The 16,885-nt window shown below is 49.1% G+C and overlaps 1 protein-coding gene across 1 annotated transcript in view; it reads left to right on the top strand.

The window, feature by feature from the left end:
- The window catches only part of NALF1 (NALCN channel auxiliary factor 1), a 605,875-nt gene that overhangs the window by 567,798 nt on the left and 21,192 nt on the right, over positions 1–16,885 (top strand). The window contains exon 2 of the mRNA XM_069601974.2: positions 9,452–9,623. Within this exon, the coding sequence (XP_069458075.1) occupies positions 9,452–9,623 (172 nt within the window). The remainder of the gene's footprint in view (positions 1–9,451; positions 9,624–16,885) is intronic.

Below are 16,885 nucleotides of genomic sequence, written 5' to 3'. Positions count from 1 at the left end.
GTGGCAGGCCACACTGCTGTGCCCCTAAAACACCGGTGTGGGCATCATCATCTCCATAAGGAGCTGTCCTCTCTCCCGTCCCTGGCCCTCAGAACAGGACCTGCCGGAATAAAGCAGAAAACCACAGTGAGCGCTGTTGAGTGTGGACTTGGTGACAAAGGACCGGAAGTGCTGCTTCCCACCCATGGGAAAAACAAATAACGCAGTGTCCATTCAACCGAGGGTCAAAGACATCATTACTGTTTTAATCGGCAACCCTTGAGGCTCTAATGGGCTTCCCAGGGGGCTCTGATGGCAAAGAACCCGCCTGCCAGTGCAGGAGATGGAAGAGACGTGAGTTCAGTCCCTGAGTTGGAAAGACCCTCTGGACAAGGAAATGGCAACCCACTCCAGTATTGTTGCCTGGAGAATCCCACAGACAGAGGAACTTGGCGGGCATAGTCCATGGAGTCTCAAAGAGTTGGACATGACTGAAGCAACTTAGCACGGCGTAGCACATGCCTCTGATATCATAAAGGATTTCTTACCATGTATTATTCATCAGAAATGTCTTGACAATACTGCAAAGAAGTAGAAAACTTAGATGCATACCCTGGGCATTTTATACGCTAGTATTATGGTACAAGGTTATGTAAAATGATCAGATTGTTAGATAACTCATTTTACTTTATTACTGCAAGTTTTCCATAGTTTACTTCGGGGTCTATGATAAAATTATGCCTTGATTTTCTTTAGACCTTTGTTATGTGTTTCCATTAAGTGAAGGAGTTATAGTGTATCCCATTCTATTTAGTTTTGTGAGAAAAAAAAAAAGAATACATCTGCATTTTTTAGTTAGTGTATTGGTTACCTATAATAGTTCTACTGAATGCACTGGTATTTTCGAGACATGCTCTAGATTCTGGGTTATGACATTCATTTATTAATCAACTGCTCCATGAATTTGTTTGCGAGTCCTATAAAATAAGTAGAGTCTCTTGTACTAACTCCCGTTTCCTTGCTGAATGCATTATCCTGGCCATGCTAAAGCTAGTCTCAGATTTATCTACAGACTTACTTCCATTTCCTTCTTCAAAAAGTTGAATTCCCAGCTTTTTAATCCATTTCAACATTCTCAACCCACTTAAGTACGGGACTCCAGATTGAATTTATGTCGAAGTGTTTCCTAGCTGTCTTTTAAAAGCTATAAATTCTAATGGGATCATTGGCACTTTGGTGGGAGTTAATAAAGACCTCGTTAGATACATGGTATATCTAGAGGACCATGGGACATAATACTGCTGCATTTTCAAGGTGTTAACTGGCTGACAGTCTACAGAAGAAGCTGTTGTTTGCCCCCCTTACTTTCCTGACCCTCGAAAAGGCTGTTGAGAAAGCTGCTGTTATGTCCACCATGGCCAACACGCAGAAGTGGTTTCCATTGAAGGACTTCTTTCCTTTTTTTAAAAAATTTTCAATAGACTCGTTTACTGTCTTGGAGCTACAGTGTTATTAAAATGCTGAGCATATTCCCTGTGTCCTCTTGTTCACTTCACGCCTGAGTTTTTCCAAAGTTATGCCATGTGCATCATCTTTAAAGCTCCATCTGCAGTCCAAGACCCAGGGTTTCGAGGGCTCCTTCGAGCCGTGTAAAATGACAAGCTTCATTCAAGGAGTCCATCACGCGAATGCAGCTGCAATGTCAGAGCTGCCCATAAAGAAAGGGCAATTCCTTGCCTGATGTTTTGGCAATTCTCAGCGGTCCTTGAAGAGATACTAAATACACTCTTGGTTTTCCCAGCCAGATAAAGAGGAAAGTGCTGGTGTGATGGTTCAGCAACTTCAGGATCAGGTGTTTTTCCAAATACTCCCTGGCGTCACGCTCCCGTCGCTCATCGCTGGGTTCTTGCTGCCTGACCTTCCTCTCCGATGCCCACGGCAAGGCTACTGACAGCTTGGTCCCTAACATGAGCTTTCACTTCTCCCACTTCTGTCGTTATGAACATTCATTTCAGAAGTGCCATAGAACGGTTTTGGAAAGGGACGAGCTAGTGTAATCTGACTCCCGGACACTTCTTGCTGTAACCCCAACCAGAGCAACTCATGCATCTCAAATGATAGGTTCAGAGCAAATCCCTCCCTCGGGGCTCTGCAGGCCTCCCTGAGTCCACCTCCTGCCTCCTCTTTGTGCGGAGATCCTCCTCTGCTTACAACCCCACCCCGTGTTGTTTCTCAGCATCCAAACCACAGTATCTGCTTGGAAAGAGAGATTCAACTCATGAAGCAGGGTTTTCAGTTTTTATTTCTAGGCTTTATTTGTGCTCCCATAAGGGAGTTTGCTGATACCTCTGAAGGGACCCATAGGACCCAATATCTTGGAAGCACATCAGCGTTCACAGTTTGAGTCCTTTCTCTGCAGGATCTCAGAGTCAAGCAGACTGGCTCACAGGAACCAAATAGCCAGAGAGTACAGTGGACACCTGGAGGTTTCCTTGGAGGCTCAGATAGTAAAGAATCCGCCTGCAATGCAGGAGACCCAGGTTCAATCCCTGGGTCGGGAAGATCCGCTGGAGAAGGGCATGGCAACCCACTCCAGTATTCTTGCCTGGAGAATCCTATGGGCAGAGGAGTCTGGCAGGCTACAGTCCACGGGGTCACAAAGAGTCGGACATAACTGAGCGAATTAACGCACACACACACTCTGCATACCTGAAGGCCATGGTGTGAAATTCCAATAAGAATTCTATGGATGGTCATTTTCTCCCAGGTACACCCAGGGCGCCAAGAAAATTAAAGTGTGCACAAGGTCCCATTATGGGAGTTGAGAAAGGGAGGCAGACAAGCAGGGTGTCATCTTCAGCATGAGTCCACAGGAAGAGAACATTCGGGAGCTTCAGAGGGATGGGCTTAAGATCGGGGGCAGAAAGGTTTACAGGCGAAATCACACGGGATGGGTAGGAACCGCCCAGGCCGAGGGCTGTGTGCACGGGGTGGATGGGGGAGCAGGGTGCAAGGTCTCAGGGGACAAGGCGCATCACTGACCCTGCGCATCACCCTCTGCGGCCACGGGGAGTGGGGGGAGGGTCCGAGACTGGAGTGCTCAGCTGGGCAAGGTCACAAAGCTCTGAGTGCAGTTAGGGAGTTTGAACTCCCCCCTGAGTGCCGTGGAGAGGCCCCAGGTGATGTAAAGTGGAGTGCTGATGCCACCCGATGGATTTCACAGTGGCTACCCCAACTGCCGGGTGGGAGCCAGCACGTAGGTGCATGTACGACTGAAGCCCAGAGGCACGTCCCTGGATGCGGCGTTGCTAGGCGAGCAAGGGGGATGGCTGGAACAGCAGTGCCAACTGAAATCCAGAGGTTGGCAGACTTGGTACTCAGAAAGCAGGCTCACAGGCCCTGGGCCAAAGAGCCTGGGTAAGTGGCTGTGGGAGAGAGCAGAAGGGGCACTGGGTGACCCCCGGATTTCTCACATCCCGCTTCCCTCTGAAGAGCAGACGCTGGACTCCACTCCAGACTTGCAGAAGCTAAGATGCTAAAGAGCGGGGACACAGAGACACACAGAACGCAGCTTGTAGGCAGAGCAGATGAGGGCGAAGGAGAAGGGGTGCCCTGGAAACACAGATTCAGGCTTCCCTGAGTCCTAAAGACTCAGCTGAGTCCTGAGAGTGGGCGATTTACCTGAAAGACCGTGCGTGCGAAAGTTCAGAACAGAAGCCCAGGGCGCACCGACACCTGGGGAAACAACGGTCACGGCAAAACGACTGATGATGTACTGACTGGCTGAGCAGGAAGAAGCCCAGGATGGACAGGGTTCTCGTAATCGGGGGGCCAGCATTGCAAGAAATAGGTTATTAATCAGAGTCAATCATTGCTGCCAAGAGGGCAAATAAGAAAACAGCCCATTTTACCAGCTGGGGTTGTCATCACAGAGGCCAGGTTGCTTAGAAAAAGCAAATCTCCGAACGGTGGTTCGGGCTGACAGCAAACCATAGTGAGATGAGGGGAGGAGGTAAGATGTGGCCCGGACGGCATTGTCTCAGACAGTGCAGGGCGTCTGTTGATGGTGGAAGGAGGAAAAGAAGCAGCCAGCTGGCCCTGAGTCCCCCAGACCTGTGGGCACACTGCCGATCCTTCTCTGGTTCCCTTCGTTACCGAGATCATCACTGATCGAGCGCAGCCTCTAGTCCAGGAAGCTCCCAGAGTGGATTCGCCTCTTGTCATCATTGCCCGTCAAGGGTCTATGGACCTCCAGGTACCACCCCTGACAGGCAGACGGGCCAGGCCAGGCCTGCCTTTTCATCCCTCACCCATACCCTCCCCTGAAGGGACTGCGCCCAGGGCTCTGGGCTTGCAAACCTAGGGCGGCGCCAGGAAGTGAGGGCCGTCGTTCTGAAGTTCAGGGGATTAGACCAAGTGTCATAACAGGATCCACAAAGTGGGTCACCGAGAGAAAACAGGAAGGCATTTGCATTTTGTTTCAGAGATGGAGCCAAGCTGCAGCAGGACGAGGTGTGCCTGCTGACACTCTGAATCTCCGGCAGATCAAGGAGTCTGTCTCCTTAAGCTGCCCGTCTCAGCATCCTCGGAGGAGGAGGACTTGGCTCAACCTGCAGGCAGGGTTTGTTTTTTTTTTTTTTTTGTTTTCCTCTTAAAGCACGGCAGTCTTTCCAGTCTCTGGGCGCAGCCTGTGCTTTAGCCAGACGCTGACACAGATTTAGACGAACGACGTTCAGATATATGAATGTGAAGATGTATGCTGACTTTCTCCTCCACTTAGAATTGTAACAACATGCCTGGTGCATCAAAGTGCATTAGCCGGAGGCCGTCACCGCGGCAGACCATTGCTTGCATAACCAATTATTTCCCCCCGCACCCACCCCACACGCTCAAAACCCAGGCCACACACACATGAGAGCTAACAGCCAAGAAGCTCGTAACACGCATCAACACAGGCTACCCGTGGAAAAAGAGGCAGCGCTTAGTAACACTCATGGGAAAGGGGAGGGAAAGCAGCTTTCCTCTAAGGTGAGAATGACGACCCCTTTCAGTACCTGACATTTTTCTTCATAATGAAAACCTGTGACCGGCATTATTTCCTTCAGCCTGCTAACATGTATTTGCAATATAAATTGGTTCCCATGGCACCCCACTCCAGTACTCTTGCCTGGAAAATCCCATGGACGGAGGAGCCTGGTGGGCTGCAGTCCATGGGGTCTCGAAGAGTCGGACACAACTGAGCGACTTCCCTTTCACTTTTCACTTTCATGCACTGGGGAAGGAAATGGCAACCCACTCCAGTGTTCTTGCCTGGAGAATCCCAGGGACGGGGGAATCTGGTGGGCTTCCGTCCATGGCGTTGCACAGAGTCGGACACGACTGAAGCAACTTAGCAGCTTGCTCTAAAACATGGATATAGATTTGGGAGTATGGAGAAAAGTATACTTAAATGAGACTCTAAACCCCATGGGGAAAAATACAAGTCTTGGGCATTTTGTGACAGGCTCTCCAGGAGATAAGCCCAGGTCACTGGGACCTCCCAGAATCAGGACCTGGTGTGCGCTGACCTCACATGCAAGGACGAGGCTGAAAACCGTGATGCAAGTTGTAGTGAGCAGAATGGTGGCTGTTTCAGGCTCCTCCCGATACCCACATAAAGCGCCCCCTCCCAGAGTCCCGCGGCTCAACCTCACTTCCCACCGTCGGGGAACAGACACTTCTCGACTTAGTCCGTTTCTGGGGATTTCGTCTCAACCATGTTCCTGCCTCCTGCCAGTTGCAGCCAGAACTTTTTATGAAAAGTGAGAATCATCTTTAAAAAAATAAGTACATTCATCAAGAGTCTGGTGTAAGAGTCAAGTGGATCACAGTTCCCTGGGGTCCCCTCCTCGCCTCGCACCATCCAATAGGCCCCAGTAACCGAGGCAATGTGTAAAGTGATACTGGTGCAGAGAAGACCCAGGGACCAGCCAGAGGTGGGAGCAGGGGCAGGGCTGCTCGCTACAGCCCACAGCACAGAGTTTCAAGGGAAGATAAGAAAGTGTGGGTCTAGGATGGAGTGACTTGCCAAAAAAAAAAAAAATAGGTTACGACTGGATCAGTGCCTGCCTCCCCCAGTAATGTGCTGAGTTATTAGAATACCGCCTGGGAGGGCAGGGATTGGCGGTTGCTGTCAGCTGTGATCTTTCCCAGCCCCCCTTCTCACTTTAAAATGAGCGGCTCAGCTGGGCATTCCGTAGGACCTTTCCCCCCTGAACTGCCCTCCTCCCCTCGGGGACTCCAGAGACCTGGCCCCTGCCTTGTCATCCTCACTTTCCTCATCTCAGAAGAGTCCCAGCCGCCCGGGGGCCCAGGAAGGGAGTGCTGGCCTGAACTCCATGCAGTTGCTACAATAATCTCTCTATAATCGGGTTCTTTATTTGTAGAATATTTCCCAAAACTGTCTCAAGGGTTTCATGGGGGAAAATAACAAATGAGAAAATGCTCTGGGAGAAAAAGAGAAAACTGGTATGCAACTGTTTACGTGCAAATGTCCTTCTTACACGGTCCACTGTAGCAGTCTAGCCTAGTTCATCTGCTCCTTGTCTACATTGTAACTGGAGCATATTTCCTGGTGCCTGCAGGCCGGGCACTGTCAGGCCAAGTGGTACACTCAGCTGCAATTTCCAAGGAGGGGAGCGTGCAGTGGGGTGGGGGAGGGCTGTCCTCCTGGAACATAGTTACCTAGCAACGAAACTGCTTCCGGGGAGAGAGGAAGTGCAAGCCCTCTAGGAGAAGGGGGTTAAAAGTAGTTTAACCATCCATTTATCACCAGAAGACCTTAACTCTATTTTGTTCCTTCCCCAAATTATTCTTTAGCCTCATAGAGCCATTTATACTATTCAGTGACACCTGGAAAAGTGATGGTCCAGTATGTCACTGTAGGAGAAGGCTAAGCCGTTACAAAAGAGATTTCTGGCCTTCCTTATACGGCCTTCTTACGAAGGAAGACAAGTGTTCGTTTTTCATCACGGGCTTCTGTCTTAAAATCCTTCTGTTGTTCAGTCACTAAGCCCTGTCGACTTTTTGTGACCCCAAGGGCTGCAGCACACCAGGCCTCCCTGTCCATCACCAACTTCGGGAGTTTACTTAAACTCATGTCCGTTGAATCAGTGATGCCATCCAACCTTCTCATCCTCTGTCGTCCCCTTCTCCTCCTGCCTTCAGTCTTTCCCAGCATCAACAGTCTTTACCAATGAGTCAGCTCTTCGTATCAGGTGGACAAAGTATTGGAACTTCAGCTTCAGCATCAGTCCTTCCCAGTGAATGTTCAGGGTCATTCTGTTTCCCACCAGAAAACACCTAACTTTCTCAACGCCCGCCCCTCAAAAAATTCTTAAAGGGCAGCGTTGGAAAGTGTCTCAGAGCCGTTTATTTCTCTCTCCTTTTCCTGACACAAGAAGCCTCCTTACAGATATTGGCAAGAGTTGCCTGGATTTTGTCTGGATTCTGCTTTGTCCGCTTATTTCTATTGCTGATTATTATCCCTGTGCTAATGCATGTGCTGAGAATTACATGGGGGAAAAGTCTATGTCAGTTGCTTAGACCAGAGTGTGATACACACTTCCTATTATTCTTGCTATTATTGTCTGGTATTTATGGTCTCTCAGTGTACATTTAACTGCAAACCACCCACTTTTCCAGGTAGGACATAGGTAACAAAATCTTACCTGAATAGTATTAACCCTGAAAATAGGAAAATAGAACCAAGCATCAGGGAAATACCTGAGTCACAGCCGCAGCTACAGTGGGATACTTTGTCATCATTTTATTGAGACCTAGGTTCAGTTTGTTCCCTTATAATACAGAAAAGCCTATTTTTTTTCCAACATTTGTTTTCCAGAATACCTATCAAGGACAGAGGGTCAGATGAGATCATAGCCCTTTCACATGTCTTTAAGTTAAGCAAATGCTTATGAGATAAATATTCCTGCCGATCCCAGAGGCTGAAGGCCCAAGATCTGATGAGCGGTCCTAACTCCTTGTCCTCACCACGCCACGACTATAAGCTTTCTGATTTAGCCTAGGTGTTTCCGGGCTTTCAGACGGAGAGATCCTCAGTGCCTCTGATGTGAGACAAGAATGTCAGGGCCCACCGCCGTCCGCCCAGGGCCCAGGAGTTCAAGCTTAAACCAGGGCATCCTCGTTGCCGGGGACTCAGCGCCACCTAGTGTCTATGGCGGGAATAGCCGGCGTCTGCAGCGCTCTGGTCCTGCAGAACAACAAAAAAAGCACCAGTTCAGTTCAGTTCAATTCAGTTCAGTCGCTCAGTCGACCCCACTCTTTGGGACCCCACGGACTGCAGCACACCAGGCCTCCCTGTCCATCACATGTCCAAGAGTTTACTCAGACTCATGCCCATTGAGTCGGTGATGCCATCCAACCATCTCATCCGCTGTCATCCCCTTCTCCTCCTGCCTTCAATCTTTCCCAGCATCAGGGTCTTTTCCAATGAGTCAGTTCTTCACATCAGGTGGCCAAAGTATTGGAGTTTCCAGCTTCAGCATCAGTCCTTCCAATGAATGTTCAGGACTGATTTCCTTTAGGGTGGACCAGTTGGGTCTCCTTGCAGTCCAAGGAACTCTTGAGTCTTCTCCAACACCACAGTTCAAAAAAGCATCATCTTTTTACAAACAAAACAAAACTGGTTTTTGTGTGTGTGTGTGTCCTTTTGTAAAAAAAAAAAAAAAAAAAAAACTCCCCATGTAAAAGAAATGGCATCACCAATGCAATGGACATGAACTTTGGCAAACTCCAGGGAGTTGGTGAGAGACAGGGAGGCCTGGCGTGCTGCAGTCCTTGGACTCTCAAAGAGTCGGACACGACCAAGCAACTGAACAGCTGCAGGGCCCAGCACCCCGCACCTGCAGTAAATAACCCCAGTGGATCCACACGATTGTTTCCTTTCTTGTCTATCAGTGGATTCTGAAAACTTCAGGTCCTGCTCAGCTTCACAGGTTTTCACTTGAGCTGGGGCTTCCCACGTGGCCCTAGTGGTAAAGAATCCACTGCAGGAGCCAATGCAGGAGACGTAAGAGATGTGCGTAGGATCCCTGAGTGGGGAATATTCCCGGGAGGAGGGCAGGGCAACCTACTCCAGTACTCTTGCCTGGAGAATCCCATGGACAGGGGAGCCTGGGGGGCTACAGTCCACGGGGCTGCAGAGTCAGACGCGACTACGGTGACTCAGCACGTGCACCCCTGACGCTCGAGCGCCCCCATCACCTGTCGCGTTCTCCGAAGGGCTCCGAAAACAGTGTTCCACTGCTGCTAAGACATCGCCCGCAGCTGGCCTTGCGTCATAGGCTTTCTCCAAGTGCGCGTCTTCTCAGGAGCCACTCGAAGCTCCAGCATGCTTCTCCCAGGACAGCGTGTCCTCCGTTGGTCAGAACTGTTGTCATCCCACCCTATTTCTGATTCTTCTTTGTTTCAGATCGTCTACAAAGCCTGGCTGTGTTCCCAGTACTTTGAAGTCGCGCAGCTGAACTGCAGAAAGACGATCCCTTGCAAGCAATACTGTTTGGAGGTTCAGACGCGGTGTCCGTTCATATTGCCCGACAATGACGAGGTCATCTACGGGGGCCTCTCCAGCTTCATCTGTACAGGTACAGTGCTGGGCGGGGCGGGCTCCCAGCCCAGGTGGCGGACTCGCGTTGGCACCCGGGGCTTGTTTGCTTGGGGGTCTCCTCCTACTCACGAAGCCCTGAAGGCTCGGCCAGGACTGTTCCATGCTTCAATTCACAGACCCCCCAAAAGGACCCGAAACTGACTCGGAAGTGCCATGCGATGTCATGTCTGTCTGTGACCACCATCATTACGTTCGTAAAAGGGTAACATGGCAACATGTCAGCCAACGTTAGATTTGTTCCAAATTTGACTTAGAGATGGTTGGGTTCCACCTGCCGTATCTGTGTGTTAGCCTGAGAACAGACGAGGAGATAAGGCCAGTAAAAGTACATTTGTTCTTCAAACCAGCAATAAGTTGAGGTCAGAATGCCATCACTGAATATTTGGGAATCCGTCTCTTCTTTTCCCGAACCGTCAGTTGCACTTCTGTTCTTTTTATTTCTTCTCAAAAGTGTGCAGAATAAATTCTGAAGTCATTTTGCCCCTAGGGCCTGTGAAATTTTCTGACCAAAAAAAGGTGCTAATAAATACTTATTTACTTAGCTTAAATAAGTGTAGGTATTTAAGTATATACTTGTGAAAGTTGCTCAGTCGTGTCCAACTTTTAGCAACCCCATGGACTGTAGCCCACCAGGCTCCTCTGTCCATGGAATTCTCCAGGCAAGAATATTGCAGTGGGTTGCTATTTCCTTCTCCAGGGGATCTTTCCAATTCAGGGATTGAACCTGTGTCTCCTTCATTGAAGGCAGATTCTTTACCATCTGAGCCACCAGGGAAGCCCAAGTATATACTTAAATATGTGTGTGTGTGTGTTTGTGTGTGTGTGTGCACCAAGAGTATAAAGAAATGCTCATTTAAGTTACGTGTGCGCACACGCATGTTAGAATCATATACTAAGGACCAGGAGCAATTTTATCTCATATTTCCAATTGATGATATTTTCTTTCATCAAATGACTCGGACTGGGCAGAACACCAATAGCGGCCTTCAATTTCTGGATATTTATAAGCATTACACCATTTAGGCATAGAATATGATGTAAAGGAGAAGAGGAGAATGCTTTGTAGCATACATGTTGAGTAGGCGGGTGAGGACGGTTCACTCGCCGCCGTGATGTACCCATCAGAGCTGTCGTTCCGTCGCCTCTCAAAAAGCGCTCCGTGATGTCTTCCTAACTGGATGGCTCGAGTTGCGGCATTTTCAAGTTTTGATCAGTGAGGATTTACCGGATTCTTTCTCGAGCATTTATCTCCATGCCCACCCACTAGCCGTCCTGCTCTCAGTGATGAGCTTTCAAGAGACGGTCCAGCGAGGCTCGGCCCTGAGGAGCTGCCTACGCACTGGAGGACGGCAATGCTGCCCAGACTTGGGAAATCCTCTGGATGAAGGCTAAGAGATGCAGGCTCTCCCGTTTCTGCGGTGCATCCTCTCTGAGCCGCTGTCTTCTCAGCAGCAAACTAGTGACACCAACAGCCCCCAGGCGCGTCTGGCTCGAGGATTACCGACGGGGCGGGGCGCGTGAGATCCGTCACGCATGTGTCATCCACGGGTCGCGGACGTGGCGCCCGAGGAATGTAAGGGGATTGGCCAGTTGTTTATGTGGCTCCACCCATTTGATGCTGAGATCACTTTTCATATAGCTCCTCTCTGCTGGGAGGACAGAGAACGAAAGGGAGGGAGAAACAGAGAAAGGTAGTAACACCTCCTTCCGTTGAATCAGAGCCAGAATTCACCAGTCACGGACTATTCAGTTATTTGACTTATATGTAACATTTTCAACAAATGGTCATCAAGATAAGGCCTTCATCTCTTGACTTTGGTGTCCAATGAGGTGTCCATGATTTTAAGACTTTGGAGAAACTTCTGGAATTCCATGTGGAGGTGGCACTCTTGTTCATGCACACACGCATAGCTTTTTCCCTCGAGAAGGTCAGCAGCTTCTCAGAGCCGATAGCAGGCTCAGACCAAGGGGGTAACGCCTGTCTCTGTCTCCTGCTTCCTGCTCTCGTCTCTCGGTTTGAATCTGAGACCTTGGCTTCAGTGTTTGTCTCTTTCCTTGCATGCTTCTAAGGCCATTAGAAAGCTTAACGTGGAATTTAATCTCTTTCTGCACAACGTGTGCAGAAAGTCTGTCTTATGTATTTTAATTCCCTTCGAGTTTCTGGAAGTCCGATGTTTCGTCTGCACCATCAAGGAACACAGACAGGGAAAGAGAGAGCTGTCATTTTTCAGGTCTGGGAAAACTGTCGCCGCCTTTGGAAGCTTCCTGGGAGAGTCTCATCCCTGAGTCTCTGGGAGCCGGCCTCCTCTTTCTGCACTGTCAGTTCCGCTTTTCTTCTTTCTCTTACTTCTCCAAAATACGTGGAATAAAATCTTGAAGGCATTTTGCCCCTAAGTTCGGTAACATTTTTTGGACAAAAATGTACTAATTTTCAGGTTGATCTTCTTTTCTGAGCTGTGGCCCAGGCCTCCTGGAGGAGTCCTCAGGTGTCCGCGTCACTGGCGGCCATCCTTCCCCACTTGGCGTCCCAGAGGTCCCTCTGGTTTTGTTGCTTTGCTGTTCAGTCGCTCAGTCATGTCTGACTCTTTGCAACCTCATGGGCTGCAGCACACCAGGCTTTCCTGTCCTTTGCTGTCTTCCAGAGTTTGCTCAAACTCATGTCCATTGAGTCGGTGATGCCTTCCAACCATCTCATCCTCTGTCGTCCCCCTCTTCTCACCTTCAATCTTTCCCAGCATCAGGGTCTTTTCCAGTGAGTCAGCTCTTCGAATCAGGTGGCCAAAGTATTAGAGTTTCAGCTTCAGCATCAGCCCTTCCAATGAACATTCAGTGTTGATCTCTTTTGGGATGGACTGGTTTGATCTCCTTGCTGTCCAAGAGATTCTCAAGAGTCTTCTCCAGCGCCACAGTTCGAAAGCATTAATTCTTCGGTGCTCAGCCTTCTTTATGGTCCAATTCTTTGTTACTGGTTCTGAACAAGATACAGACTTCTGCTGATAAGAACCACTTGCTGCCATGTCCCTACTGACCAGGGTCCCAGATACCAGGGCCTCCAGGATGTCTCCTTCTGGGTAGAAGGGAGCTCTCAGGGCCCACCAGGGAGACCCCACCCCAGAGCCCAGTGGCCGCTCGCATTGGTAAGGAAACTAGTGAAACTTTTGCATATAAAGTCTGTCTATATGCATGTATAATACATAGACTTTTGCGTGTATTTTGCATATAAATGTGTTCCCAAACTCTGTCACACAGTCTGTTACAGACATGAAGATACAAAAAATTCACCTTTTAGGTAAAGTTGGAGTGAATGCAGTCATCTCGCACATCTTTACGCATTTTGAATAAAGTGTCTTCCGCGCACTGGCAGAATTAGACTCAACCTAGTCGAGAAATGGGAGTCTTTTTCCTGGTTCTCCAGTTGGCTGCACATAACCTGAGACCCCCTTCCCCCCCGACCCCGGGAGGCAGGCTCACAGGCGGGTTCCAGTTCTTCCTCAATGAAATGGGTAAATGACAACAACAAATCCCAGTTCCGCTGAAAGGATTTCACCAAATAGACTGGTCTTCGCCTTGCCTCCAGTAATTCCTCTTCTTTAAAAAGATTAATAAATGGTTTTGTTTCCATTCTATAGGCTGGAAAATAGCATCGTTTATCATCGAAAGTTGAAGGAATGGCGTTTCCTTCAGATTCAATATAATTAATCGCATGATCTTCCTACTCATATGGATCCAATACATCCAATTTGAAAGCTTCCAGAAGGAACGTGATTCCCTCTAAAAGTCAAGCTCAAAAAAGTACCCAGTTGAGCATGTGACTGCAAAAGGCTCGCTGGCCAGATGCGGCCTAGGGAGGGTCAACTGTGTTCAAGCTGCTTCTCCGTGGCGACAGACCAGTGGTGAGATGATGGCCTCTCCAGTCTTTCAGAGATGTGGGATTGCAGGACGCTAGTGGCCTCTCAGAGAAGGCAATGGCACCCCACTCCGGTGTTCTTGCCTGGAGAATCCCAGGGACGGGGGAGCCTGGTGGGCTGCCGTCTACAGGGTCACACAGAGTCGGACACGACTGAAGCGACGCAGCAGCAGCAGCAGCAGTGGCCTCTCCCATAGGCTTTTACTGGATATATACTGATGCTTAGAATTTCTGTCCTCTGTCCAAAAAAAAAAAAAAAAAAAAGAAAGCATCTCAGCCCTTGGGATCAGGAAGCCAGTTAGAGGGCTCAGAACAGATAAGATTCCTTTAAGTTATTTTAAATATTTAAAATTCCTTTAATTGGGGAGTTATTTAAAATTTTGAAAAGTTACTAGATGCCATCTTTAATGAATCATTTCTTAAGAGGCATGTTAGTTACCCCTGTCCTACATGGGAATGTCTTAAAATTCCCATTTTGAAGTCATCCTTAGCAAGCTGGTAGCTTATTAAAAAAAGCAATGAAATATCTGAGAATGTCTGTCCACTGCTGAACAGTGTCTTTCACTGAGGCTGTTATTGAAGGTCAAGACCAAATGTAACCTCAAAGCTAGAGGAGAGAAGGGCATCCTCAGATGTTAGGTTCTGCTTCCGCCTTAGGAGACGAAGGAAAGACTCTTTGCCTGGAGATCTCTCCTGGTTTTCCTGTTAGAGAGGAAAACTGACATGTTGCTGAAGCAGCGTTTGAGAAATTAATCAGGGAGAAATTCCGAGGTGCTGTCAGGGTGAAGCCTGTCATTGGAAGGCAGGCTTTATTGAGTTAAAACTTTTCAGAGTGGGCTCTGCTCTCAAGCTGGGTTCCCGCGACCGCTCCACTATTTTAGAAACTGTTTCTTCGTCTTCGGATTGAGGGGGTGGAGGCTTCATGGCTTCTATGTTGTCAACCCATCATCCTGCTAATCAGTCAGGGTTCCCCGCCTACACACACACTCCCTCACCTTCTCCCTGAATCCCCTAGAGGAAGCCCTTGATTACTTACCTGGGCTGGGGAACCAGCATCAACCACCCAGAAGAAGCAGCATGTGCAGGCTGCAGGTGCTATGGTAACAAACATTATGAAAATTGCCTCTTGATTGACGGATAAAAGAGACTCAACAGGAGCCCCGCTGCCGTATTTTTCATAGATGAATTATTGAAAAGGAAAAAAAAAGAGAAAAAAGTAGACATCGATCTGCTGGGGGTTACTGACAATGGAGATAAAACATATTTGAGAATTCTGTGTGAATTCTGCATTTCATTTTTTGAGCTGTGACAAGGAGGAGGTTATGTTTCTGCCGGTCGGGAAAACACGGTGGGCTGGCTGTTGGTGCGTGGTTAGGGTGACAGTTCTGATTATGATGTGATGGGTGCCGGGCGCCTCCTGGTGGCACAGACGTGCTCCTGCAGGGAGCAGACAATGGCCCGCAGGCCGGGAAATTCAATAATCAGTGGAGACAACGATGGAGAAGAATATTTGGATATGCATGTCGATCATATCAGAAGGGAATTTTTAAAAAAAAATGCTTCGTGTCATTCGCAGAAGAGAGTTCGCAACTGTGAACAAACCTTCCCCAGATCGTGTCCTGACGTGACTGCAGAATTGATCAAAGATTTTTTAGAAAGATGACATAAGAGATTTTCTCACCAAAAGAGTATTTTAGTAGAATAATCTGCTACCCAGAGATCTCTTCATTTGGACATCTATGATATTTTTAATTTCCGTTCTTTCTCCAGCATGTGAATATGTTTCATGATTTGTCTAAAACTTGTTTCTGCTTCCCCCGCCTCAAACCCTGGAAGAAAGAATAATGAAATACCACTTAGCTATAGCACCACGTATTGCAATTAAAAAAAAAAAAATCTTTACATACATACTTAGGCCGAAAGGGAAGTGTGAAGGAAGATAACATGATCAGGATAGTGAAAATCGCTCAGTCGTGTCCGACTCTTTAAGGCCCTGGGACTACACAATCCACGGAATTCTCCAGGCCAGAATACTGGAGTGGGTAGCCTTTCCCTGCTCCAGGGGATCTTCCTGACCCAGGGATCCAACCCAGGTCTCCCGCATTGCAGGCGGATGCTTTACCAGCTGGGCCACAAGGGAAACCCATGATCAGGCTAGAATAAGAAATACGAAAACAAGTTATTTCTAAAAACCTTTCGTAGCATGTACTACCTTCATGTGTTGGGACACCGTCTTCCATGAAGACACTGCACTTTCGGATTAAATGCATATACTTAGATCTGAGTTCAGGTTCTCATACTTAAGATCGTCTTCCCCGACGTCCACTTCTGTGTGTTTCCACAGCAGCTCGAGTTTGCCTTGAGCAAGGAGGCTAATGCCGGGGAAGAGCCCTGGAGTGGAAATTCGGTTGGTGGGTTCTGCCTGTGGCTAGGAATTTTGGAAAGTCGCACCCGCTGGGTTTCTATTTCATCACTACTAGGGGCTGGCCGCGCTGGGCCTCCAGCACTCTCGCCCCTCCTGGTAGCCAAGGGCTGGATGTGAGTCAGATGGGCGGTCTGCGGCCATATCACCCTGAGCGCGGCTGGTCCTGTCTGAGTCAGACGGGCAGCGTGAGGGCGAAGCGCTCCAGCTGCAGACCACTCGGCCATCCTTTTGGGTGTTGGTGGAGGACGGCCTCTGGCTCCAGGTGCCCCTGGATGATGCTGGTGGGAGAGCCAGGCAGGACTGGTGATGAACTCACCTGCCTCCAGGTGTGCTGGCTGTACCCTCACAAGCCCGCACACCTCCACAAACTCGGGAGACATTCTGACATAGTCCGAGTGGTGCTTTTGCATTTTCTGTCCCTACCCCTCCTGATCTAAGAGGAGAAACAAAAGGAATTAGACCGGGGAGAGTTGAGGAGCCCATGCCTGGCACTTCTGTGTGGCCTGGGGTAGAATCAGCCCTGAGGTGTGCCCAGTCTGTATGGCAGGGAGCTCGGGGCTCACCGTCCCAGGAGCCGGAGGGGCGAAGCCTGCCGCCACTTCCTGGCCTGTCCCCAGGTCACTGAGCAGAAAGCTGTCCTCTCTTTAACACCCCCTGGCGAGGACCCTAGTGACATTATCTCACGGTTTCGACCCCGTGGACTGTAGCCCACCAGGCTCCTCTGTCCATGGGATTCTCCAGGCAAGAACACTGGAGTGGGTTGCCATTCCCTTCTCCAGAGGATCTTCCCAACCCAGGGGTCAAACCCAAGTCTCCTGCACTGCAGGCAGATTCTTTACCATGTGAGCCGCCAGGAAAGCCCATGTTAACCAACAGACACACTGAAACTTTCTGGCCTGGGCAGGAG

The sequence above is a fragment of the Ovis canadensis genome, chromosome 10 (genome assembly GCF_042477335.2).
Source record: "Ovis canadensis isolate MfBH-ARS-UI-01 breed Bighorn chromosome 10, ARS-UI_OviCan_v2, whole genome shotgun sequence".
NCBI classification, from domain to species: Eukaryota; Metazoa; Chordata; class Mammalia; order Artiodactyla; family Bovidae; genus Ovis; species Ovis canadensis.
This window is presented reverse-complemented; position numbering and strand designations above follow the sequence as displayed.